The sequence below is a fragment of the Spermophilus citellus genome (genome assembly GCF_964194105.1).
Source record: "Spermophilus citellus genome assembly, chromosome: 11".
Classification (NCBI taxonomy): Eukaryota; Metazoa; Chordata; class Mammalia; order Rodentia; family Sciuridae; genus Spermophilus; species Spermophilus citellus.
This window is the reverse complement of record NC_138192.1, coordinates 130,461,368-130,483,215: the sequence shown is the minus strand read 5'-3', so window position 1 is coordinate 130,483,215 and position 21,848 is coordinate 130,461,368. Positions and strand designations below refer to the sequence as shown.

At 44.1% G+C, this 21,848-nt stretch overlaps 1 protein-coding gene across 12 annotated transcripts in view; it reads left to right on the top strand.

Annotated features, from left to right (window-relative positions):
• The window catches only part of USP40 (ubiquitin specific peptidase 40), a 67,617-nt gene extending 47,957 nt beyond the window's left edge, over window positions 1-19,660 (top strand). For 4 of the 12 annotated variants that reach the window (XM_081260963.1, XM_081260964.1, XM_081260962.1 and 1 more), the window contains 12 exons: window positions 3,099-3,135; window positions 4,908-4,972; window positions 6,664-6,738; window positions 9,187-9,307; window positions 11,393-11,487; window positions 12,854-12,972; window positions 13,650-13,715; window positions 14,725-14,935; window positions 15,080-15,175; window positions 16,448-16,542; window positions 17,317-17,461; window positions 19,419-19,598. In XM_081260963.1, the coding sequence (XP_081117089.1) occupies window positions 3,099-3,135; window positions 4,908-4,972; window positions 6,664-6,738; window positions 9,187-9,307; window positions 11,393-11,487; window positions 12,854-12,972; window positions 13,650-13,715; window positions 14,725-14,935; window positions 15,080-15,175; window positions 16,448-16,542; window positions 17,317-17,461; window positions 19,419-19,448 (1,155 nt within the window). In that variant the 3' untranslated portion in view covers window positions 19,449-19,598. Of the gene's footprint in view, window positions 1-3,098; window positions 3,136-4,907; window positions 4,973-5,146; window positions 5,348-6,663; window positions 6,739-9,186; window positions 9,308-11,392; window positions 11,488-11,581; window positions 11,622-12,853; window positions 12,973-13,649; window positions 13,716-14,168; window positions 14,281-14,338; window positions 14,434-14,724; window positions 14,936-15,079; window positions 15,176-16,447; window positions 16,543-17,316; window positions 17,462-19,418 lie in introns of those variants that run through there. The other 8 variants (XM_081260965.1, XM_081260967.1, XR_014017982.1 and 5 more) reach the window with 7 other exon arrangements.
• Window positions 19,661-21,848: the final 2,188 nt, after the last annotated feature.

Genomic DNA, 21,848 nt, shown 5'->3' with positions numbered 1-21,848 from the left:
GCCCTTCTTATTTTTGTTTTGAGACAGGGTCTCACTAACTCCCTTAGGGCCTTTCTAAGTTGTACTTGAACTTGTAGTCCTCTAGTCTCAATATGCGTGCACCACCGTGCCCAGCCTGACTAAAGAGAAAGTAGGGAAATTTGAACTGGGTATTTGTTGTTATTTACAAATCCTTAATTTGAAAAACTTTTAAGTTCTGAAGACGTTAATCACTTAAGGTTTATATTTTTAAAAGAATCCTTATCTTTCAGAAATGCATGCTAACTATAGATGAAATAATATGTTATCAGGCATTTGCTTTTATTTTCCCCATTTTTTTATTGGTGCATTATAATTGTACATAATGACAGTGGCATTTACTTTTAAAGAATCTAGGGAAGCTGAACACAGTTGCACACACCTGTAATCCCAGCAGCTCAAAAGGCTAAGACAGGAGGATCATAAGTTCAAGGCCAGCCTGGGCAACTTAGTGAGACCCTATCTCAAAAAATAAAAAGGAACAGAGGGCTGTGGTTGTGGCTCATTGGTAGAGCGCTCGTCTAGCATGCGTGAGGCACTAAGTTCGATCCTTAGCACTATATAAAAATGAAATAAAGATATTGTGTCCACCTACAACTAAAAAATAAATATTTTTTTAAAAAAGGAATGGGGATATGGCTCAGTGGTTAAGCACCCTAGGCTTCAGTCCCTAGTACCAAAAAAAAAAAGAAGAAGAAGAAAAAGAAGAAGAATCTGGGGGAAGGACAGGAGGTGGATGTAAACAAGACTAGACATGGCAATAATTGAAATCATGGGTACTTGAGGAGGGTCATTTTACTAGTCTCTGCATGCAGTTGAAATTTTCCATGATAAAACATTTTTTACCCTTATTCTAGACTGTAAATATGTTCCAAATTTTTCATTGGCCTTTCGTGTGTCTGTACGTACGTACTGGGGATTGAACCCAGGGTGCTTAATCACTGAGCCACATTCCCAGCCCTTTTTATTTTTTATTTTGAGACAAAGTCTAGCTCTGTTGCTGAGGCTGTTTTGAACTTGGGATCCTCCTGCCTCAGCCTCCCGAGTGACTGGGATTACAGGCATGTGCCACCACATCCAGCTTTTATTGGCCTTTATTAACATGTATTTTTTCATTTCAAAGAAACCACAAAACTATTCTGAAGAGTGACACACATCCTTTTTTTCCTGTGCTCTCTCAGCCCCACTGGGGTTCCATGTAGCTCTTCCTCAGGCTTCAGGGGGCCCCCTCACTGCTGCGTCCATCCACGAGCATCCAGTCTGTTCTCACCCTGCTGTGTGCATCCTGTCTGCTCCCAGCACTCCACGCTGTTGCTGGCTGTACTAGGAGTTTTTGTCTGTCTTCTGGGAAGTTAACGAACTGAGAAGTTAAAGCTCTTCAGGTTTTCCTTCCAGTCCACCAGCCCACCTTTCTCAGCAGCTTGTTCTTTCCCCCTCTCCCCCTTGCCTTTTGAGCATTCTGCCTAGCCCCAGAGCATCCAACTGCCACCTAGGCTGTCTGAAATCCAAACTAGAGCACATCCCCAGCAGGACTCCTGGCCTCCTGAAATGTCCTCCACACATGTTTTTCTCTTCTTCAGCTAATGGCAGCTCCAATTTCCTATTTGCTCTGGCCAAAACCTTTATGCCCCCTTGATTCTCCTTGTCTTACTTCACATCCAGTTTTTCAGGACCTTCTGTTGGTTCTGCCATCAGAATGCTGCTAGGATCTGGCCACATCTCGCTCCCTCTACCGCTGTGTCCCTGTTGAGCACACCACTGTCACTCATCTGCACTGTTCCACAGGTTCTTAACTGATCTCCTTGCTTCTAGCCTTGAACCTCCCAGGGTCCATTTTTATAAGGAAATTGAGTGATTTACTGTTTTGTTTTCAAAACTCTAGCCCCTACCCCACTGCTGGCCTCCTTGCTTTCCTCCAAAGCCCTTAAGTTTGGGTCCCCTGCCTGGAACACAGTTAAGATGAATGTTCTTTTGTTTTTGTCCCTTAAGGAAAGCCTTTAAGGCTGCAGTTTTCTTTGAATATAGCTTTGTCCCCGTCACCCATGCTTTAACTATTGTGTTATCATTGGCGTTATTTTCTAAATAACCTGTAAACACATACTTATACAACTAACCATAAATTTATTCCCAGTTTTTGAACTTCAGGGGGTTAAAAGTCTCTGCTGATCACCACCTCCCTTATATAGAAGGCACTGAGATGACCTGACATGTGCTTATCGATAGAGGTGTCCTCCCAGAGCACATGCCAGGGTACATAAAGGAATGAAGAACTCACTTTGTGTGTATCATGCCTCATGCACATACTAGACCTTTTTAAGTTCACTTAAAATATTTTAAACATCTAATACGACATATAAATCTGTTTTATTCTTTGAACTGCTAAGATATATCTTCATTTTTTAAATGTTCACCCATTAATAGATAATTTGATTAATGGCCACTGTTTTCTTATTCTGAGCAGTACAAGAGTGACCATCCTTATTTTTATTTCCTTTTGCTCTAGGGTAGTATAAACAAAATTTTATTTACTTTTGACCCAAGATTTACTTTGGAACGTTTTTCCCTCAAAAAGTTAGAAAGTTGTTCTATTAAAACTTTTGTTCATATTTTCACATTTTTGCATTGTACCATGAGGGCACAACTTACACAATTCTTTCCTCGTGAGTTTATGTGTGATCATTTGTTTTTAATGGCTTCTAAATAAAGGTCAATCTCCTTTTATAGGATTCAGAGGTTATTATGTATCTGTGAAACCAGCCTTATCAATAATTTGATCAAATCACACTGTTAATCCTCATGGGAAGGAAGTCGTGGCAGAGACACAGAAGGCAGTAAATGAAACTTGGAGCTGAGTCCTGGTTGGAAACACCAGGAAATGTTTCTCCTCCCTGAACTGACCCCCTCTCAGCTCCTAGGAAAGAGAGCTGGCTTGTCGGTCATCTTAATTCTATGTGCCTTTGTCTATCCAAGAATGATGAATATAATCAGACTTAAGGCCCAGGGTTCAAAAAGGGTGTTTCTTCTTATACTATAATTCAGAAACAAAAACTAACTTTTTTTTTTTTTTTTTTTTTTTTTAGTGTTTAAAGATAATGCTTGAGAAATCTAGTCTGCCAGGTAAGTTATTTATCATGATGACATAATCTTATCCACATTCTTCAAACAATTATCTATATAAGCCTAATAAAAACTTTTCAAACTTTCTTTTTCACAAGGATTGTGGAAAAAAAGTTTTATAGACTGCAGGAAAAAAAAAAAGTAGTTTAAATTTCTGTGTGTTCATAATGAATTCTCCTGGTTCTATTTACAAACTAAAAGAAAGGTAGTTTTAGGGTTAGCCTAGATAGAATCCAGCAAGGATGTAAAAGAAAGAAAGCTAAGATTTTTACCACCTGGAGTTATCCACATCTAGTTCCACTGAAACATTTTTAGTCTTATTGATTCAGAATTTCAGTGCATCTATTTCATGTCAATATATGTGTATAATAGACTAGGGAATGGAATATGAATGGAAAAAATTAATCCAGAGTAACTTACAGCAGCTTCCTGGGTGCAGTCATGTCACTGAGCTTGATGAGGAATCATGCTGCTTTTATTAAAACAGTTTGTCCCTCAGACACCATTGAAGTTGGCACTAGTGTGTTATCTGGAAGGGATGTTCACGTGCTCTGGATACAGGGCTGTCCTGTAGAAGTACACAGGCAGTGTCTCATTGAATCTCATTGAATCTCAGCAGTAGCCCTCCCTCGGGGGATGGTCACCCGTTCCCATTTCACAGACAAGGAAACAGGCTGTGAAGGCTTAAATGGCTTGCCAGAGTTCCCCAGCCAGTAGCTAGGCCTCTGCTCTCAAGGTCCAGGTTCTTCCCACCTACTATGTTGTGGACTAATGGTGCTCACTTTTAACTGACTAGTAATTTTATAAGGTACTTAAATTAATTTGAAATTGATACAAATCTTTCTGAATTTAAAACTAATGGTTAAAAAGGAGCTACAAAAAAGTTGCTGCAGGGGTTCAGAGACTGGCTGGTGGAGATGTGTTTATTCCTTTGCCCATTAGATGGTTTTGGTGCTACAGCATCTTGCTCATCAAATAATAGCTGGGGTTTTTGTTTGTTTGTAATAATCAGGGTTTCTAATTTTTGCCCCATTCAACTTTTTCCCCATTCAAAAAAAGTTCTTGTTTGGGGAGTGAGCAGCAAACAAGTGTACTGAAAAAGAGAGATCTGATTTAAGTCTATTTAACATTTATAAATTTTCTTTCACATCAGTTTCATTCAGATACTCTTCAGAAAGTTCTAGTGCTGTGTTGTTTGATTAACTGCTAATAGGAGGAATTTTCTTGTACAATTGCAGTTGCTGAGCAATTTTAGCATATACTTCAGCTATGACAAAAATCATCTTTAGTGCTGGGGTTGTGGCTCAGTGGTGGAGCATTTGCCTAGCATGTGTGAGGTACTGGGTTCAATTCTCAGCACCACATATAAATAAATAAAAATAAAAGTCCATTGACAATTTAAAAAATTGTTTTTACAAGAGATTTGATACTTATATATATGTATAGTGATATATGATCTGTATATATGTATACATGAAAAGAGTAAGGGTACAAAGTAAATATTGTATAATAGAAGCAAGTGTTTTTAGTCATAAATACATATATGAATATGTTGTTTTTATTCACAGGTTCTTGGTGAAAAAGAAAGCAAATTAACCAAATTGAGCAGGAAAACACAACTCTTCATGCTCTGGAAGAGATCATTTTAAAAACTAATGATTATTAGCAGATTAAGCCCCATTTGACATTCATTTATCCAGACTGGTTACTCCTACTGAATTCTTAAAACATACTCTCTGGGGTTTTTCATCCTAATATTGATTTCTTCATAGGAGATGCGTGGCATTTAAGAAAAATGGACTGGTGCTATGAAGCTGGGGAGCCATTATGTGGAGAAGTAAGAGGATTTCCATACCTTCTGCTCTGAAGATGATTGCGTTTCATATAGGATTTCCCCTTCCCGCCCGACTCATATAAAAAAATTTCTAGAGAAGACTTTCACTCTTTTTTAGGAAACAAAAAGCTAAGCAAGATCTATTTTCCCTTTCTTTGACTGGTTTTTCTGATACAGAGCAAGTCTGGGCTAGGTGGAGGTGTTTCTGACATCTGTGATCGGCCCTGCTGGTGAGAGAGCATGTCCTAGACCAGTGCTCCACCAGGAAACAGAGCACTTCAGAGAGCAGAGGACACTGGAGCTCATGAAAGCATCTAAAGCACACTCTGGGTGTGAGGGCAGTACTGGAGTTTGAACCCAAGGCCTCACACATGAAAAGTATGCACTCTTATCACTGAGCCACATTCCCAGCCCACACTGAATTTTTGACCCCTTCATATTTTAATCTCAGAGTTTCTCTATAAGTAAATGATGGTAGAATTCATCTTACCAGATAATCACTTGGTAGTGGTCCAAACTCTGGGTGCAGCCAAACTCTTAGGGTAAGTTTAGGAATAGTTTTATCACAGGATAATTTGAATCTTGTTAAGCTTCTTATTGTTCGCCCAAATAGCACCAAACCTCCCAGTCCAAACCCAGGGCCTTGGAAGGAGGCCAAGTGAAGCTTCTTCCCAGAAACACTGTGGTCAGCTGCCCCTTTCCAGCCTTCACCTGCCTCTGTTCACTAATACCTGCATTGAACAGTTGAGGGCAGGGGTGCTGGGGCTTCCTCTGGAATACTCTGCCCAAACAGTTGATAGGACAAGATCAAGAGAAGCCTCCTTTGAGTCTTGGTTTGGATATCAGAATATTGATTCAGATAGTGAATTATTCACTATCTGAATAATTATTTCCCCAGTCGGTATCAAACAATTCATCTAATATTAAAGTTATTCCCCTCAAAACTGTCTTCTAGATTTGCCCTTTATTTCCCATCCTAACCTTTTCAGACTAAAATATTGCTTACCATACCTACCTTTCCCTCCTTCAGGTTAGTCTCGTACTTCAGGAACCTGCCAGCCTTTCCAGCCCTTCCTTGGCCATTTTCCTGCTGGCTCCCATTTCAAGCCACCCTTTGCCTCTTCTCTACATGGCTTCCCTGGGCCCAGGCATTTCAACCACCTTGGTCTTGAGTGCCGCCTTTATTTTTGTTCCACATCCCTTCGGTTGGTGCCCACTTTTCCAAACTAATTTCTTTCCCATTTTTCTTCAACTGGTACTTCCCACTCAGATGTCAGTTTCTCAGCTCTTTGCTGAAACAAACCATGGTTATTGTCAGTTTTGACTCTGCCCTTGTTCTTTTCTTCATAAGAAATCCTCTTCTCTGGATCCCTCTAGCTTTCCAAATCCCCCACACAATTTTAGGTATGATTAAAATCTCATAGGGCACAAGTCAAGTCTGTCCTCACCCATCTCGGTTGTCTCCCTATTCTCAACCCTTTGAAGATACTTAAGGGTTTGCACACCACAATTTAATATGTAATGCCATTCTGCTTTTGTAGTCCTAGCTTACTTCCTTTGTCTTCAGTATCTACTTTGTTATTCACTTATTTATTTCTTGAAAATGTATTAGAGGTTAAAAAAAAAAAGAGCCTATGGTGTGTTTATTCCTCTCAGAAGTCTTAAGTGACAAAAAAGAATTTCTGTGTTCCCAGGATGCAACATTGCAAGAGCTTAGGATATGTTCTGGAGACACATTGCTTTTAATTGAAGGAAAACTTCCTCTTCCGGTAAGATTTTGCCTCTAAATAGACATTTTATAATAACAGTTATCGTTCTGAATACAAAGGTGTTATATTCTCATTGTGGGAAATTAGGGAAATATAGTCATAAAAAGAATAGAGAACTTTCCCAGAATCCTACCTATAAATATTTTATAGGTAGATATTTCCTTCCTATAAATATTTCTAAATAAAATTAAAATCAATTTTATGTAAAAATTTTATTTCATCCTTTTTATAGTTAACATTTTAACCTGATTATAAAACCCAGAAATAATTATATCCAAGGTAATGATTAACTGCTGTTTAATTCACCTATATTCCCAGTGTTGAATATTTAGCTTATTTAAAATTTTTTTGTTCTTACAATTAGTACTTAAATATAAAACCTTTTATCTGGGAGTGGTGACATACACTGTATTCCCAGCAACTCAGGAAGCTGAAGCAGGAGGATCTCAAGTTTGAGGCCAACCTGTAATTTAGCAAGATCATCTCCAAATAAACCTAACATCTCCATCCTAACCTTTTCAGACTAAAATATCGATTACCATACCTACCTTTCCCTCCTTCAGGTTAGTCTCATACTTCAGGAACTTGGGAATGAAGCTCAGTGGTAGAGCAACCCTGGGTTTAATTCTCAATACCATATATACACACAAAATAAAGGTGGAATTACTAACTCAAAAGGCGTGAACTCTTTAAAGATTTGATGCTACATATTGCCAAATTGTTTTCCTAACAAGTCTTACTAAATTAATAACCTTGTTGGCAAAGTATGTGAGGACTTATTTTATTGCTCTTTTATAAACATTGCATGTCACTACTGTTTTTTGGCTGGGGGTGGGGGCAGGGGGGCACTGGGGATTGAACCCAGGGGCTCTACCACTGAGCTAAATGCCCAGTCATTTTATTTTTTTATTTTGAGACAGGGTCTCACTAAGTTACTGAGGCTGGCCTTGAACTTGTGATCCTCATGCCTCAGCCTCCTGAGTCACTGGGATTATTTTTCAAAGGTGGAGAAAATGGGCCTTCTGCATAGTAGGAAAGCACTCTTGCCACTGAACTATGCCCCTAATCCCATAATTTATTTAACGAGTCTCTGTTTTTGAAAAACACTATAAAAAATATATAGGTGCTATTTTGCATATGTATGATAAATTCCTAGAACAGAAAATGTCCCACCAAAATTATGGCCTACAATAATGTGAACATCTTCTAAAGATGGACCGTAGGTCATAGTTTTTGCTCCCATAAAAAATTTACACTGATATACCCTGTATACATGGCTTCTTATGCATGCACATGTATCAGAAAGTAAATTGCTAAGTGTGGAATGGCTTACTTAAAGGACTTGGATTTTAAATTTTAACAGATATGACTAAATTCCTGTCCAAAAACCACAGGTCATGAGCTTTAAGTTTATTCATATTTTCACCAACATAGCATATTATTCGATTTTCTGAGTTTTGACAGTCTGCTAGGTGAAAAAAAAAAATGGAAATTGGGTGTTTTGACTTACATGTATTTAATTTAATTTAGGTTGAATATTTGTTAATCTTCATCAATTTAATTAAGAGATTGTACTATGCATTTTTTATATATATATTTTAAATATTTTACAGGAATGAGCTCTGTAACTACAACCTATTCTCTCTCTTAATGAATCTAATTTCTTCTGTACTTTAAAAAAAAAAAAAGAGGTGGGGCCAGGTGTAGTGAAGCACACCCATAATCCTAGTGGTTCATGAGGCTGAGGCTGGAGGATCGTGAATTCACATACAGCCTCTGCAACTTAGCAAGGCCCTAAGCAACTCAGCGGGACCCTGTTTCTAAATAAAATACAAAAAAGGGTTGGGGATGTGGCTCAGTGGTTAAGCATCCCTGGGTTCAATTCCCAGTACCAAAAAAAGTGGGAAGAACTAAATTAGTAAAACTGACTTTATGGGGCATGTATGAAGGCAATGGGTTTGTGTTTCATGTGGTTTGTTTCATTTAACAAATGCACTGTGCCGGGGTGCTCCCAGTGCCTGGAAGCAGTGGTGTGGCATCTCTAGGCAAAAACAGTAAGTATAATCATGGCAGTTGGTAAATTGAGAAGGAAAAATACAACTTTAAGTACATTTTATGCCATCCATAATTTTTTTTCTCTCTGTGGAAGCGTTAAGTGAAGATTCTCTTTAATTTTTGTACATCACAGCAATTAAAAATGTTTAGTTCTAGCTGGAAATGGTGGTGCATGTTGTAACCCTAGTGACATGGAGGCTGAGGCAGGATGATTATGAATTTAAAGCCAGTCTGAACAACTTAGTGAGAACCTGTCTCAAATTTTTAAAAAAGATCTGGGAAGTAGCTCAGTAGTAGAGCACCACTAGGTTCAGTTCACAGTATTGAAAAAAAAATTATACACACATTCATATAGATATATAGATACACACACACGCACTCTCTGTTTTTCAGGGTTTCCTGAAGGTGCCCATTTGGTGGTACCAGCCTCGTGGTCACTCAGGACACTGGGAGAGTCAAGACCAGCCTTGTACCTCTTCTCAAGGCAATGGCTGGAGAGCTGCTAGCACCCAAGGTGAGGACAGAATTAAATTTCCACAGCCAGCCTGTCATGGAGAAGTGAAATGCCGCTTCTGCTCTGGAGTCAATAGACATTTATTTGAAAAACGCAAGGTTGAAAACCAAAGCCTGTTTATTCCTTTTTAATAATAACAGCACCACCTGATCTCATGCAGTGCTTTGCAACTCTGTAAAGCACTATACCTTAATATTATATCAATATATGATACTTTTTCAAAGGTCTTTTAAATATCAGCTCTCAAGATCCTCAGAGCAACAGAAGCCCCCTTGTCACCATGTATCAGAATGTTGGGGCTTCGGCCTGTTCCATTGTCCACTGGGCAGAAGCCAGAGCTGGGATTCACATCCTGTGTGTTTTGTCGTTTTCCTCGCGCGCGCACACACACACACACACACACACACCCGCAACCGTCCCCAAGAACTGCTTCTAGGGACACCTGGCATTTCACTCCTTGGAGAAGAAATGCAGGAGTACAGTGTTGTCTCATTCTCGGGTGCAGTGAACACGCTGCAGTGGGCAGAGTCCCTGGCAGTGACCATACTGCCTTAGTGTGGGCTTCCACTTCCTCTGTCCACACCTTTAAATCTCTTCTGAAGGTAAAGAGACTTTGCTGGTGCTGGGCTGGGGATGGAGCACAGAGCCTCACACACACAAGGCAAGTGCTGTAGATACTGAGCCACACCCTGAAGCCCAAGAAAATGTTCTTTTAATAGGGCCAAGTTTTCAGGTATATTTTTCTTTTTATTGTGCTTTGCTTAATTATTTAGCTTTTTTTGTGCCTTAAGGTATTATGTATTATAATTCTATTTTTTTGAACCTCTTCAGAATGAACTTAATATAAATGAGTCAGATTCTCTACTTATTGTTTGAAGTTAGGTCTGTATATGTAGAGTAATAAAATATGTTAAAATAGCTATGAAATCGACAAAGTTATTTTTATTTGGGTTGCATTCGTTTTTGTAAACAAATCCTAAAAATGCTTGGGTAATAAAATAGTAATTACATGCAGAGTTGAATTATAGATTTTTTTAAAGCATGCATAATCAGTATGTTTCTCCATGAAATTAAGAAGATTCATTTTTGATAATGCCTCTTTGTTATAACTAGAGGGAAATGTTTCATCCTTTCAGGTAGCACCAACCTGCAGTTTCCTTGAGACACAAGACCACTCACAAACAGGGCTTTTTCGCTTTATTTACTTATAATTCATTTGTAATTTCTTATTATGTATTAGCAGTATAGCCAACAGTAAACAAAACATTTCATTAAGGCAAAAATGACAAACAATATTCTGAATTTAAAATTTAGCAGCTTTTGGGCTGGGGTTATAACTCAGTGGTAAAGTGCTTGCCTTACACGCGTGAGACCCTGGGCTCAATCCTTAGCACCACATAAAAATAAACAAATAAAAATAAAGATATTGTGTCCATCTACAACTAAAAAAAACATTTTTAAAAAAAATTAGCAGCTTTTATATCCAGAGAGCATTTTAGTTTTCCCATTTTTGGAAAATACTCAGAAAGGCCTTCTTATTATTTAGATTTTCTTCATTCCACAGTTATTGGGCCTTTAGTATGTGACACCCACCATATCAGGCATTGGGGAGACACACAAGACAGGTGGGCTGCACCCCTTGAAATTCCTGTTCTGTTTTGACAATGCAGAGGAAACTATATGTGCACACAAAAGAGGCTCCAGTTGAGATCAGAGTCATAAGAAAGAAGGAAGCCATGTCAAGAACACAGGCAGGGTGGCCTACCAGCAGTGTCTTCTTTGAGGAAAGGAAGAATTTGGAAAAGAACATTATAGATAGATATTACCAGGGTAAGCTCCCCAGAACATTCTGCCATCAGCGTGCTCCCTGATTGCTAATTCACCAGGCACTGAATCCTTAGGGAGCTGATTAAAGGGATTCAGATTTAGAGGTTCTTGAGTGACTTTTTAGTAAACCTGTTTACAATATCAAAATCCTTTACAATGTCAAATAAACCCATTATAATGTCAAAATATGGCAGTGTCTTTCAGAAATGTGAAATAAGTTTTAAATTCCTGCCAAACATCCACCTCTGTCCTTTTAAGGTGCCCCTGGCCATGTGCCTGCGGAAGTTTCTCTCTTCTACTTGGGAGACATGGATATCTCAGAAGATGCTGCTTTGGTGGACCTGAAGTCCCAGGTCAGACTTCTTCCTGTAGTGGGCCTTAGTGGTGATATGGCTTCTTCCAGTGAGATATTAATATGTTCTTCTATTTCCTTTCCCTCAATTACAGTCTGTTCTGATATGGCACTTGCTCTGTGCCATGTTCAGGGGTAAGTACCAGCAGGCAGCGGACACCGCGGCCAGACAGCCCCGACTCTGTTTCCGCCTTTGCCCTCGTGGCTTTCACTTATTGACGCTGACAGGCATGCTGTGCTTGTGTTTGAATCTACCCTTAGCAACTCGTGGCTTATGCTCATTTTTATTTTTTAGGGAAACGTGGTTTATTGAAACATCCATAAAGCATTCACTTGACATTGTTTTGTACCGTTGTGAGCCATATGTTAAATGTTGTTAGATACAAGTTGTGTTGTCAGTCTCCCATGGGGCAGGTACTAGCTTCTGTGTTAGGATGCTAAACTGGATGTCATGATGTTTTCTTGTGCGTTAATGAGCACAGAGAAGGCGAGTTGTGTCCAAGTGGAAAGGCCAAGTGGAGCATAACCCAGAGAGCTGAAGAAGCGTCTTGCTCTCATGGACAGATATGAACTTGCTTTTTACTTAAAGGAAAGCATGCAGGGCCTCTGTATGCCTAGCAGTGGTTGGTGTGTGGCTCATGTGTGTCCTCAGTGTATGAGATAACATTCTTTCAGAAAGCCAGTCACTACGCTGGTGAGGACAATTGGGAAGATGCTTGTTTTCTTGCATTAGGTTAATGAGTGTTTGGGCCTACTTACTGGAGGCAAGGATTTTGAAGTATTTCAGGATGAGAAGTAACCTGGCTGGGAGTGCACACAGCCGGGAACTGTGCAGCACGCAGAGCAGCTCTGCTCTTGTGAATCACACGTAGAACTCCCTGTGGAGTTTGAAAACATGATTAAAATGCAGCTTTTGGCTCATATGTAGAAACAGGCAACTAACCTATTTCTCCAGCCAATTCAGCAGTGAGGAATATGAAAATTTCTTAGGATTGACTTAAGAGTTAGCTATTCCTATTATTTTTCCTGGTACTGGGGATTGAACCCAAGGCCTCACTCTATCACTGGCACTACAGTGACATCCCCAGTCCTTTGGGGAATTTTGTTTTCGTTAATTTCATTTTGAGGCAAGGTTCTCACTGTATTGCTGAGGCTGACCTCAAACTTGCTGTCCTCCTGCCTCAGCCTCCTTTGTCTCTGGGATTACAGGTGTGCACCACTGCACCTGTCTCCTGTGAGTTCTTAAATAGACTTTCTCATTACTTAAGGTGTGCTTTCCCTCCGATGTCATTGTGTACTGCTCCATTCCGTTCGTTTAAATGAGTGTTTTTAAAACCAGTGAAGAAATGTCTTTTTTCTTTGTCTAGGCCAGAGCTTTAACCCCTTCCTCAGAGTTTGCTGTCCCTGCCCCAGCCCTCCTCAGAGCCTGGACGGTGGAGAGCGGGCGCCCTGGCAGGCTCTTACGCACTGACCGGCAGCGGCTCAAGTAGGTGTCTTGCAGGAAGTTTGCTGTGTCTCCCTGCTGCCCCTCAGGACTGGGTGGCCAAGGAGCCCCCATGAGGAGACTCTTCCTTTGAGTCAGGTGACAGCATCTGGGAGGCAGATGACACCTCTCACTGTTATTTAATTCTGGGATAACGTCATCTTTCCTCATTAAGTATAAATGTAGCTTTGTGTGTTTCTCCTGTGCTCCAGAGACTGTAACATAAAAAAATTTGAAGTGGAAGTTAGGAGCAAGCTGTCTCTCACTCAGGAAGTGTTTGCTCAGCCTTCTGGAACTTTGAATGAGCAGGTTGGGGGCATGGACAGTAACTGTCATTTGCCTTAGAAAAAGCATTCCTGTGGGATTCTTTTACATCAGTTCTGATTGTGAGCCAAATAGCAAGGGTGTGAGAATCTCAATCTTGGCCAAACAGTGGACCATTTCTCTGGCATCTTCGCAGAGCACGACCTCCCTGTTTAGTCGGGAATGACTCGGGTCTAAATAATCCCCACAGCAAGTATTCTGAGTTTTCCCCTTTTCCAGAAGTTTAAGCATTCTTACATAAGAAAACAGCCTTTTGCTTAAGGAAAAAATTTAAAACTAGCAAAAAAAAAAATCATTGTCTTGAAAAATCAAATGATATTCCCCCCCCAGTGTTGTTTTGTTCCACTTATTACCAGGGAATATAAACTAGGACGGAGACCGGAGATCTGCCTGGAGCCCCTTCAGGAGGAGGAGCAGCTGGGGTGAGTCTTCCTGCCCAGGTAGAGCCCTGTGCCCGTCTTCTCACCGCTGCTGGCCTCTCAAAACTCCTCAACCTTAACGTCCGAGTGGTGTTTCCCCACTACCTCTAAGTAGTCTAGCAACTTAAAACAGAGTGTATTCTGGAAATGTGTTAGGAGTTCTGGTGTCTGGAATTGAAACTCAGCCACCATAAAAACAGAGCCCCCCTTGCTCCCAGCTCCTGACCAGCCAGGCCCACTTCTGTTCCTGTCACCCACGCCACCCAGCGCGCTGCCCTGCTCTGGGTTAAAACACCATGTAACGGGACTGCAGTGTTGAGATCACGCCTCGTCTCTCTCCCCTTTTTCCCATCCACTTCTCACCTGTGGCTTTTACCTTGTATCCTGTAACAATGTCTGTGTGTCTAGATTTTTATCCCTCCCTTTAAATATACTCTTTCTCCTCCCCCTGCCCAGGACCTTTTCCTGCTGAGCTTTCTCTATCTGGCTCCCTTTCCCCAACTCTGAGCCCTGTATTTGTGCTCCCTGGCTGCCCCTCAGCATCCACATTTATAGTTCCTAATGTCAGGTACATAATTGTCTGCCTCAAACTGTCTTTTTTTTTTTTTTTTTTTTTTTTTTTGTAGCTTCCCACTTCTGTCTCTGAACCAGCATTTCCTGGGGGGCTCCATGGCTTGAACCTGTCAGGCTGGTTCCTGTTCCCTTCCCCGCAGGAGTGCAGGTCCTGCCCAGGCCTCAGCTCTGCCGCAGCTGCCCCTTTCCCCGCTGCTGCTGCTGCTGCCTCTCCAGGATCTGTGTTGGATGCAGGGTGGGGTCTTTGCTTCTGTTCTTCGTCAGGATTGAAGGAAATCCTGGGGAGAACAAAAGTTTCCTGCCAGCATTGAGGGTGTAGGGGAGTCTGAAATAAAACCCAAAAGAGTTCTGGGATGCTTTACCCCCGTGCCCACCCCACGCCCTAGCAGGCATTGTGTGCCTGGTTGGTTCTGAGCCTGGCATCCTGTTCTCTGTGCAGCCCCCAGGACGTACTGCTGAGGACGCAGATGCGCATCCCTGAGGAGAGGGCCTACGCCCCTGCTGTGGACTTGGTGTGGGACACCACCCGAGGCTGGACCACCGGCTCCCTGAGGCAGAGAGTGGCCGATTTCTATTCTCTTCCTGTGGAGAAAATTGAAATTGCCAAATACTTCCCTGAAAAATTTGAGTGGCTTCCTATATCTAGCTGGGTAATGCTATGGGGCTTTCCCAGAGGACTTGGGGCTTCCTGGCCTAGCAATTAGGGCAACTGCAGTTTCTCACAGTGATGGGCTATTTAGTAAGAATTTGAGGTTGAATTTTATTTTTATTTAAGATGTTTGATTTTCCTATAGAACCAGCAAATTACCAAGAGGAAAAAGAAGAAAAAGCAAGATACTTTGCAAGGGGCACCCTATTACTTGAAAGATGGAGACACTATTGGTGTTAAGGTGGGTTGGTTAAAAGCAATTTGACCACTCTGACAAGACACAAAAATCAAATAACACCATAGAGAAGTTTATCAGATCGTTGAGACACAATGATCCCCATTGAGATCATTTCAGATAATGGGTAAGAAAGAGAGAGGCAGACATGTGGTAAGAATAGTGGAACCTTGACCTGAGAACTGTAAGGGACAGTGGAAGGAAATTTAGACCAATTCCACCTGTGACCATAGATGTAAAAATTCTAATAATAAAACACTAGCAAACAAGCCTGGCGAGCATGTTTTAAAGATATTGCTATGTGATAACAAAATATATTTATCCAAAGAATGCAAGCATGGCAGTGTCGAGAATCTACCATGGGATCTACATATATATAGTAGCCTTCTCTCCTCTACCTGAGAGCGGGGCTGTCTATCCCATTGACTGAGGTGGTTTTTGTTTGTTTGTTTGTTTTATAGGGATTCACCATTTTTTAAAATATATACAACTTTGGAATAGGAATTGTAATCATGTCAGTTTATTGAAAGAGACGATCCTGGTTATGAAGTATTTGTCTCCCAAGGAGGTGCACCAAGCAGCAGTTATCCCTTCCCAAAGTCACTGAGGCTAACACCCCAAGAGTCACCCTTTGAAATGTGACCACTCAGGTGGGGAAGCCCTTAACACCAGACTAGGGCCAGGCCAAGGAACTGCCCTTTCCTGCCATGTGGCCTGGAGGCCTGCATTGTGGTCGAACTCCGAGGCAGGTAGCGGGAGGTCAGGGTTTACCACAAAAAGGATTCACAGGTAAAACTGAGACTGAGTGTAGGGAACAGGAGAGGGAAGCTCTGTCACTCATCCTGCAGCGAAGGAGCCCTGAGGGAAATGCCAAGGTCGAAGCTCACACTTCAGCTATAGAAACACATTGATTTAAAAAAGTAACAGAATTTATAAAACAAACAGCTGTTCCCAGCACAGCAGATTGGAGACCTGCTGGTCAACGTGCATGGTTTCCACCTGGGTCCCCATAAAGCCCCTTTTGTTTGGCTCAGTCCCAGTGGGAGCATTCGTAATGGAAGGCAAAGGTCAATGGCTAGAATTAATTTCCCTTGTGAAGCCCCCACAAGTTGTTCTCATAAAACACTAGAACATTTTACATCCCTAATAATCTGGTTTATATTAATCTGAATATTTCCTTTTGTCACTTTAGGTGATTTTTTAAACATACCTCTTTAAAATATAGGCTAAACGGACGTGGAGACGTTGCTCACTAGCTGTTTTACTCTTGAAATGTAGAACCTTCTGGTAGATGACAATGACGACTTCAGCACAGCCAGAGACGATGCTGAGAAAGAGAAGCAGGAGCTGCTACCTCGGGGGAAGAGGGACAGGTAACTGGGGCCTCGCACTCACCACGGCCTCCCCAGGCCCCTGGCTTCTTACTCCTGTTTGGAAAGTCTGGTGAGGACTTGTGCTGTGACACAGACCACTCTGCCACCCACCTTTTCATGCCTCCTGCAGATGGCTTCCTTATGGCGCTTCTTGTGGAGCGTGTGAAGTCCCTGGATAGCAGGAGTCATGGGGAGGCCTCCCACCTGCCCCCAGTTTGCACTCTCTTCCCTCCTCTCCTCTCCTGTCACCTCGCCCCGTTTCCTGGGTCTTTTTGCTCAGATATACCCTCAGGTCCCCACCACCTAAAATTCTAAGACTCCTGAGCTGGTGTGCCAAGTCCCACCCTGCCGCCTCCACACTGCTGCTCCTGGCTACCTCAGCCTCACCATCTTCTCCAACTCGCTTAAAGGTTCCCTAAAGCCTGGCTGCTCTGCAGTGGCTACTCTGTGTCCTCATCCTACTTCTCTGCACTGCTCAGTGCCTGTACCCTCCCCCAGTGTGCAGTGCCCCTTCCCACCACCAGGGCCTCCTTCCCTCCACCTGTCCCATGCACACTGGCTTCCTGCATGTCCTTTCCCCACATGGCCTGCTGGACTCACTTCCACCTTGGGTGCTTGCTCTGCCACACTCAGGTGTGCCCTGAGTCTTCCCAGAGTCCAGCCCCCTTCTGTCCTCCAGGCCACGCATACCCACCAGAATCTACTGGAGCACTCCACAGGCCTGCAACTGAATTCCTGAAGCTAGGTTCACTCTGCACAATGCTGCGTTCCCAGCTTCCTGCTTCCTGTCTCAGTGAGGCTCACTCTGTCCACACTCTCCACTGCTTCTGCCTCAGATCTACCTGTCCAGTCTGGCCCCTGCTCACCTCCTAATTTTCACCTCTTCCCACCCTCCACACCTTGGGCAGCAGCATACCAGGCACATGGCTGCAGTGAGAATGCTTTGCCCTCTGCTGTGGGACATCAGGCTGGAGGGGGCAGAGGCCCAGGCCAGGCAGGTCCATGTGGCTCAGAGTCCAGATATCAGTGTGGCTGGAGGGACTGAAGCAGGGAGTCCGTAGTTCTGAGCAGCTGTTGGGCTGCTCTGTGTTGGATGAGTCATGGGGGAAAGAAGCAGGAGAATTCTTGAGGCAACTGTCACACTCGACATATAAAGGTCACGTGTTGGGCAGTGAGGATGGAAGGATCTAGAATTCGAGCTCTCTAAGCAGGAGGTTTCCTTCTCATTCTCCGCTGTATCCCCAGTACCTAGAACAGTGGTCAGAGCATTGCAAGAAGTTTGTTCTGCAGGTGGGCGTGAACTTCCAGGCCCAGAGAGCTGTGTTGCAGTGTCAGGACACGGTGCTCTGCTTCCCTTCCCCAGTCCTTCCAGCGTCAGCTGCCTCCAGGGAAGTCATCCATGTCTCCTTGAACCGCGGGCACCATCCTTCCTGTTCTTCCTCTTGCGGATGGTTCCTGCAGCACTTTTTGCAAACAAAAGTTTGTGTAGCTGTCACCAAGAGTCTAACCTGCTGAGCCTAACCTGTCCTAGTTACATGGTATCAGAACAGTTGTGTCCTCAGAGCCACCACTCATGCCCTCCTCCATCCCAGCATTGTTGGGTATGTGGTGACCACGCTGATTATTATTTTCATTTTATTTTTCGGAGAGTTAATAGTCACATGCTGCCAAATGCAAACACAATGAAGTGCCTGCACCTGTCTCCCCAGACAGTCCCCCCCTCCAGGGACCAGCATGACAGTCACATGCACAGCCTTTGAGAGCACATGCTCTTCCTTCTTCCTTGACATGGGAATTTCCTGGTGCACTTGCTGCCCCTGGCACACGCTGGGAGTGTGGCACGCTGCTACAGTGTGCGAGTGGACCCTCATTTAGGAAATGACACCCAACTCGCAGACTGCGGATGTGGGCCCATCTGGGGCTCATTCTGTGAGTAGAGGGACTGGGTCAAAGGGTAAGGCTGTTGACAATCTTGGAAACATACTTGCAAATACATGAAGACCTGACAGGCTAACGCCCTGGAGGTCTGAGTAGACAGTTCGCAGAAAGGAAGCGCAGCCGCCTGCCAGCGCGGAACACTCACTCACTGATAAGAGACCACTCAGGTTGCCACACGCCCCAGCACTGCTGCAGAGGGAAGCGCACGGCTGGAGGCCTAGCAGGCACGCAGTGCCTGGGACAGTGTCCCCTGCTTGCAGGTGTGGGCTCAGAAGGACCCTGGGAAACAAGGCAGCTCCTACACTGTTGAAGCACAGGCCCACCAGACATGGACCCAGAATACATGGCAGCTTGATTCACTATGGCCAGGCCCCAGGCATGGTCCAGACGCACAGCAGGGGACAGATCTGAGTCATGAGTGTCCACAAACACATGCGCGCACACACAGACATCAGATTGAGCAAAAGAAGCCAGACACAGCACCCAGGTTACTCCTGGGGGTGGGAGGTCACAGCAAGAACTAACCTGCTGGGAGTCAGAGTGGCAGCACTCTCAGGGCTGACAGAAGCTACCTCACATCCCACAGGTGTGAGCGTTTGTGAGGACAGGTGAAGCTGTATGTAAAGTGTGTGCACCATGCATGTTAGAGTTGAGTTTAATGTGAAAAAAAGTAGGTGCTACTAGTAGGCTGGAAGAGACCCAGAGTCTGGCAGGCTGGGTGGCCAGGGTACGGCAACCGCTGTCCCCTTCATGGGGTTGGCGGGAAGGTAAACTGGAGTCCTCTGGGGGGCAATCTGGAAATACCAGTCCATGCTGCAGACATGTCCCTGTCGGCCTGATCTAACCTGACCCTTGATATTGGGATGTATGTTGGCGTCACCCTAGACCCTTCAGCACGAGGACCACAACCGAGCCATGATGGCTTCTGTCTCCCACAGCCAAGAAGTCCTTTGTGCACAGAGCAGTGATGTCTCCAGTGCAGGGACACCTGCCCGGCCCCGAGGACCAGAAGCTTCTCTGTCTATTCACGTTGGGAGCTTCAGATAGCACTTGCAACAGGATGTGTCCCAGCACAGTGCCCAGGCTCTGCACAAGGCCAGCTAACCATCAATGCCTTAGAAGCAGGAGAGTAGTTTGTGGGCGACGAGTTGGCTGCATCCTCGGATCTCAGATCCTCGTCTTCACCTGCCAACACAGGGACAGCTTTTCTCAGGCTGGGCAAACGTACTCCATAGCTCAGCTCCACAACATACCTTGGCCCATGGGAGTCAGCACAGACCCAGGTACTGTGCAGGAGCCACGCAGGTGTTGACCTCATGCCACACCTGCCAGTGGCCTTTTTTTCCAGGAAGATTACCACTTGTGCATTAACCACGGGTATGGACAGGTGGCTTATTGCTCAACTCAAGATAAACTTGTGTAAGATCCACATGTGTATAGTTGCTTCCACTTTAACCTGCATTGAAGTGGGTTCTGATGGTCTGTCCTATGCTGCAGGGGGCACTGTGTTTATATCAGAAGGAAAGGGTAACCTATGCCTCCCATCTCTGTCCCCCACACGGTTCTCTCAAGTGACACGTTTCTTGTTTGAGCTGTGGCTCTGACACACAAAGCACACCGCCACAGAGAAGGAAGCCTCAGGTGAGGCCCACCTTGGGGTCTGAGGTCAGAATACTCTTGCTGCTGCCCACAGCTCTTTGGCCTCTCCCACTGGAAGGCTGGTAGGAGGCAGGACCAGGGGACAAGGCCCCACAGTTGTGGGTTCCCAGATGTCTTGGGCAGGCTCGGTTGATTAAAACAGATGGGGAAAAAATGTAAAGTAAAACTTTTCCCCTTAATTCAACACAGGTAACTATTCAATTTAAATTAAATTTAAGGGATTTAAATAGCATTTGAGAGCTAGCACTGCATTAGAGTTGACCAATCTAGGGTGCTGGACTGGCAACATCTCCAGCACATTCCTGAGTTGTCATGTACATGCTCCCCCTGGTGGTCACCTGTATTTCAGTTCCCCATCAGCCCTCACTGCCTAACACTAACACAGCTGAGGGCCGACATGGGGAGGCACTGACCATGCAGCTTGGCACTTCGGCTACAGCCCTGGCTGAAGGCTGTCCTGCTGTGGCTGCTACCTTCTCAGCCCTGGATACTCAGCAGGTAGCCCTGCTTCCCCTTCCCAATCCCCCCAACACCAGGTGTCTTCAGTCTTTGTAGAAGCACTTGGGCTCAGATCTACAAGCCAGGGGGTTGTGCAACATGGAAGTCAAGGCCCAGTCCTCCAGACACGCCCCGAGGGGTGCGATGATGTGTGAACTAGGCCTCAGTCCTGTGGCTCCTGCCCAGGCCTGCTATCAGCTGCTGTGTCGGTTACTGAGGCTATTTTCCCAGCGTGCCTTCATCCCATCTTAATGTAATAGCTGAAACATTCTGCTTTGAGGAGCCAGAGGCCTTGCCAAACCTCTGAAATATTCTCAGTGCTGGCCAGCAGGGGGCACCCACCTGGGTGCTTGCTGGTTGTTTTGTTTTTGTTTTCCAACTGGGCATGGGGAGAAAGCTAAGATTTTAAGGGAAAAAAATAAACCATTTTTAAAGTTGTAGTCTTCCATTTCCTTTATACGCATCTGCTTCGTGTTCTACTTGCTTGAGATACGCTGTAGAGTCCTTCTTTCCCAAGCCCACGTCAAATGCTAAATAAACATGGCTTGCATTTAGAAGTAGCGTGCCAGTGGGGCTTTGGAAATCAAACAAGTATGTTTGGGTTTTAAATGAATCCAGATTCATGGGAAAACTGTAGTGGAAGAAACTGGATGTCTTCTGGTCCTCCTCCTTGTCAGGGTAGGCCTGGCGGAGGAGTGGAGCCGCAGGAAGTGTGTTTCTTCAACTGCGACGTTCTTCTGGCAACAGGAATGGGCAGGGCAGGGGCAAAAGTTACTAATAATCCAAACTTGTGGCTTCACTGACACTGGTTTCCCTTGGGAACAGACTCGACAGCAAGGGACCCGCGATGGCGGCACCTTCATCTATCAGGACAGGGCACTAGCAGCCCCTCAACTAGCTCCGCCCACATCTGAAGCCTGGCCCTGGTGGGGTTTTAAACAAGCATGTGGCACTGCGCCCAGCCCGTCCTCTTTAGGGAGGGACCGCAGGGCTGAGCGCCTTGGCCCAACCCAACTTCCCACCCCCCAGGCTCAGTTTTTTAACCTGGAGACCAGACCCCACCCCACGTGGCTTTCCGTTTTGCTTTTCAGCACCCAAAATTCAGCCCATATTTAGAGCAGCTGAAAAAAAATCTGAATTCAGTTTGGCAACCAGTATTTTAGTCAATGCGCAGGAAAGTTGATAAGGACTCGGGCTCGGCCATGAGGATC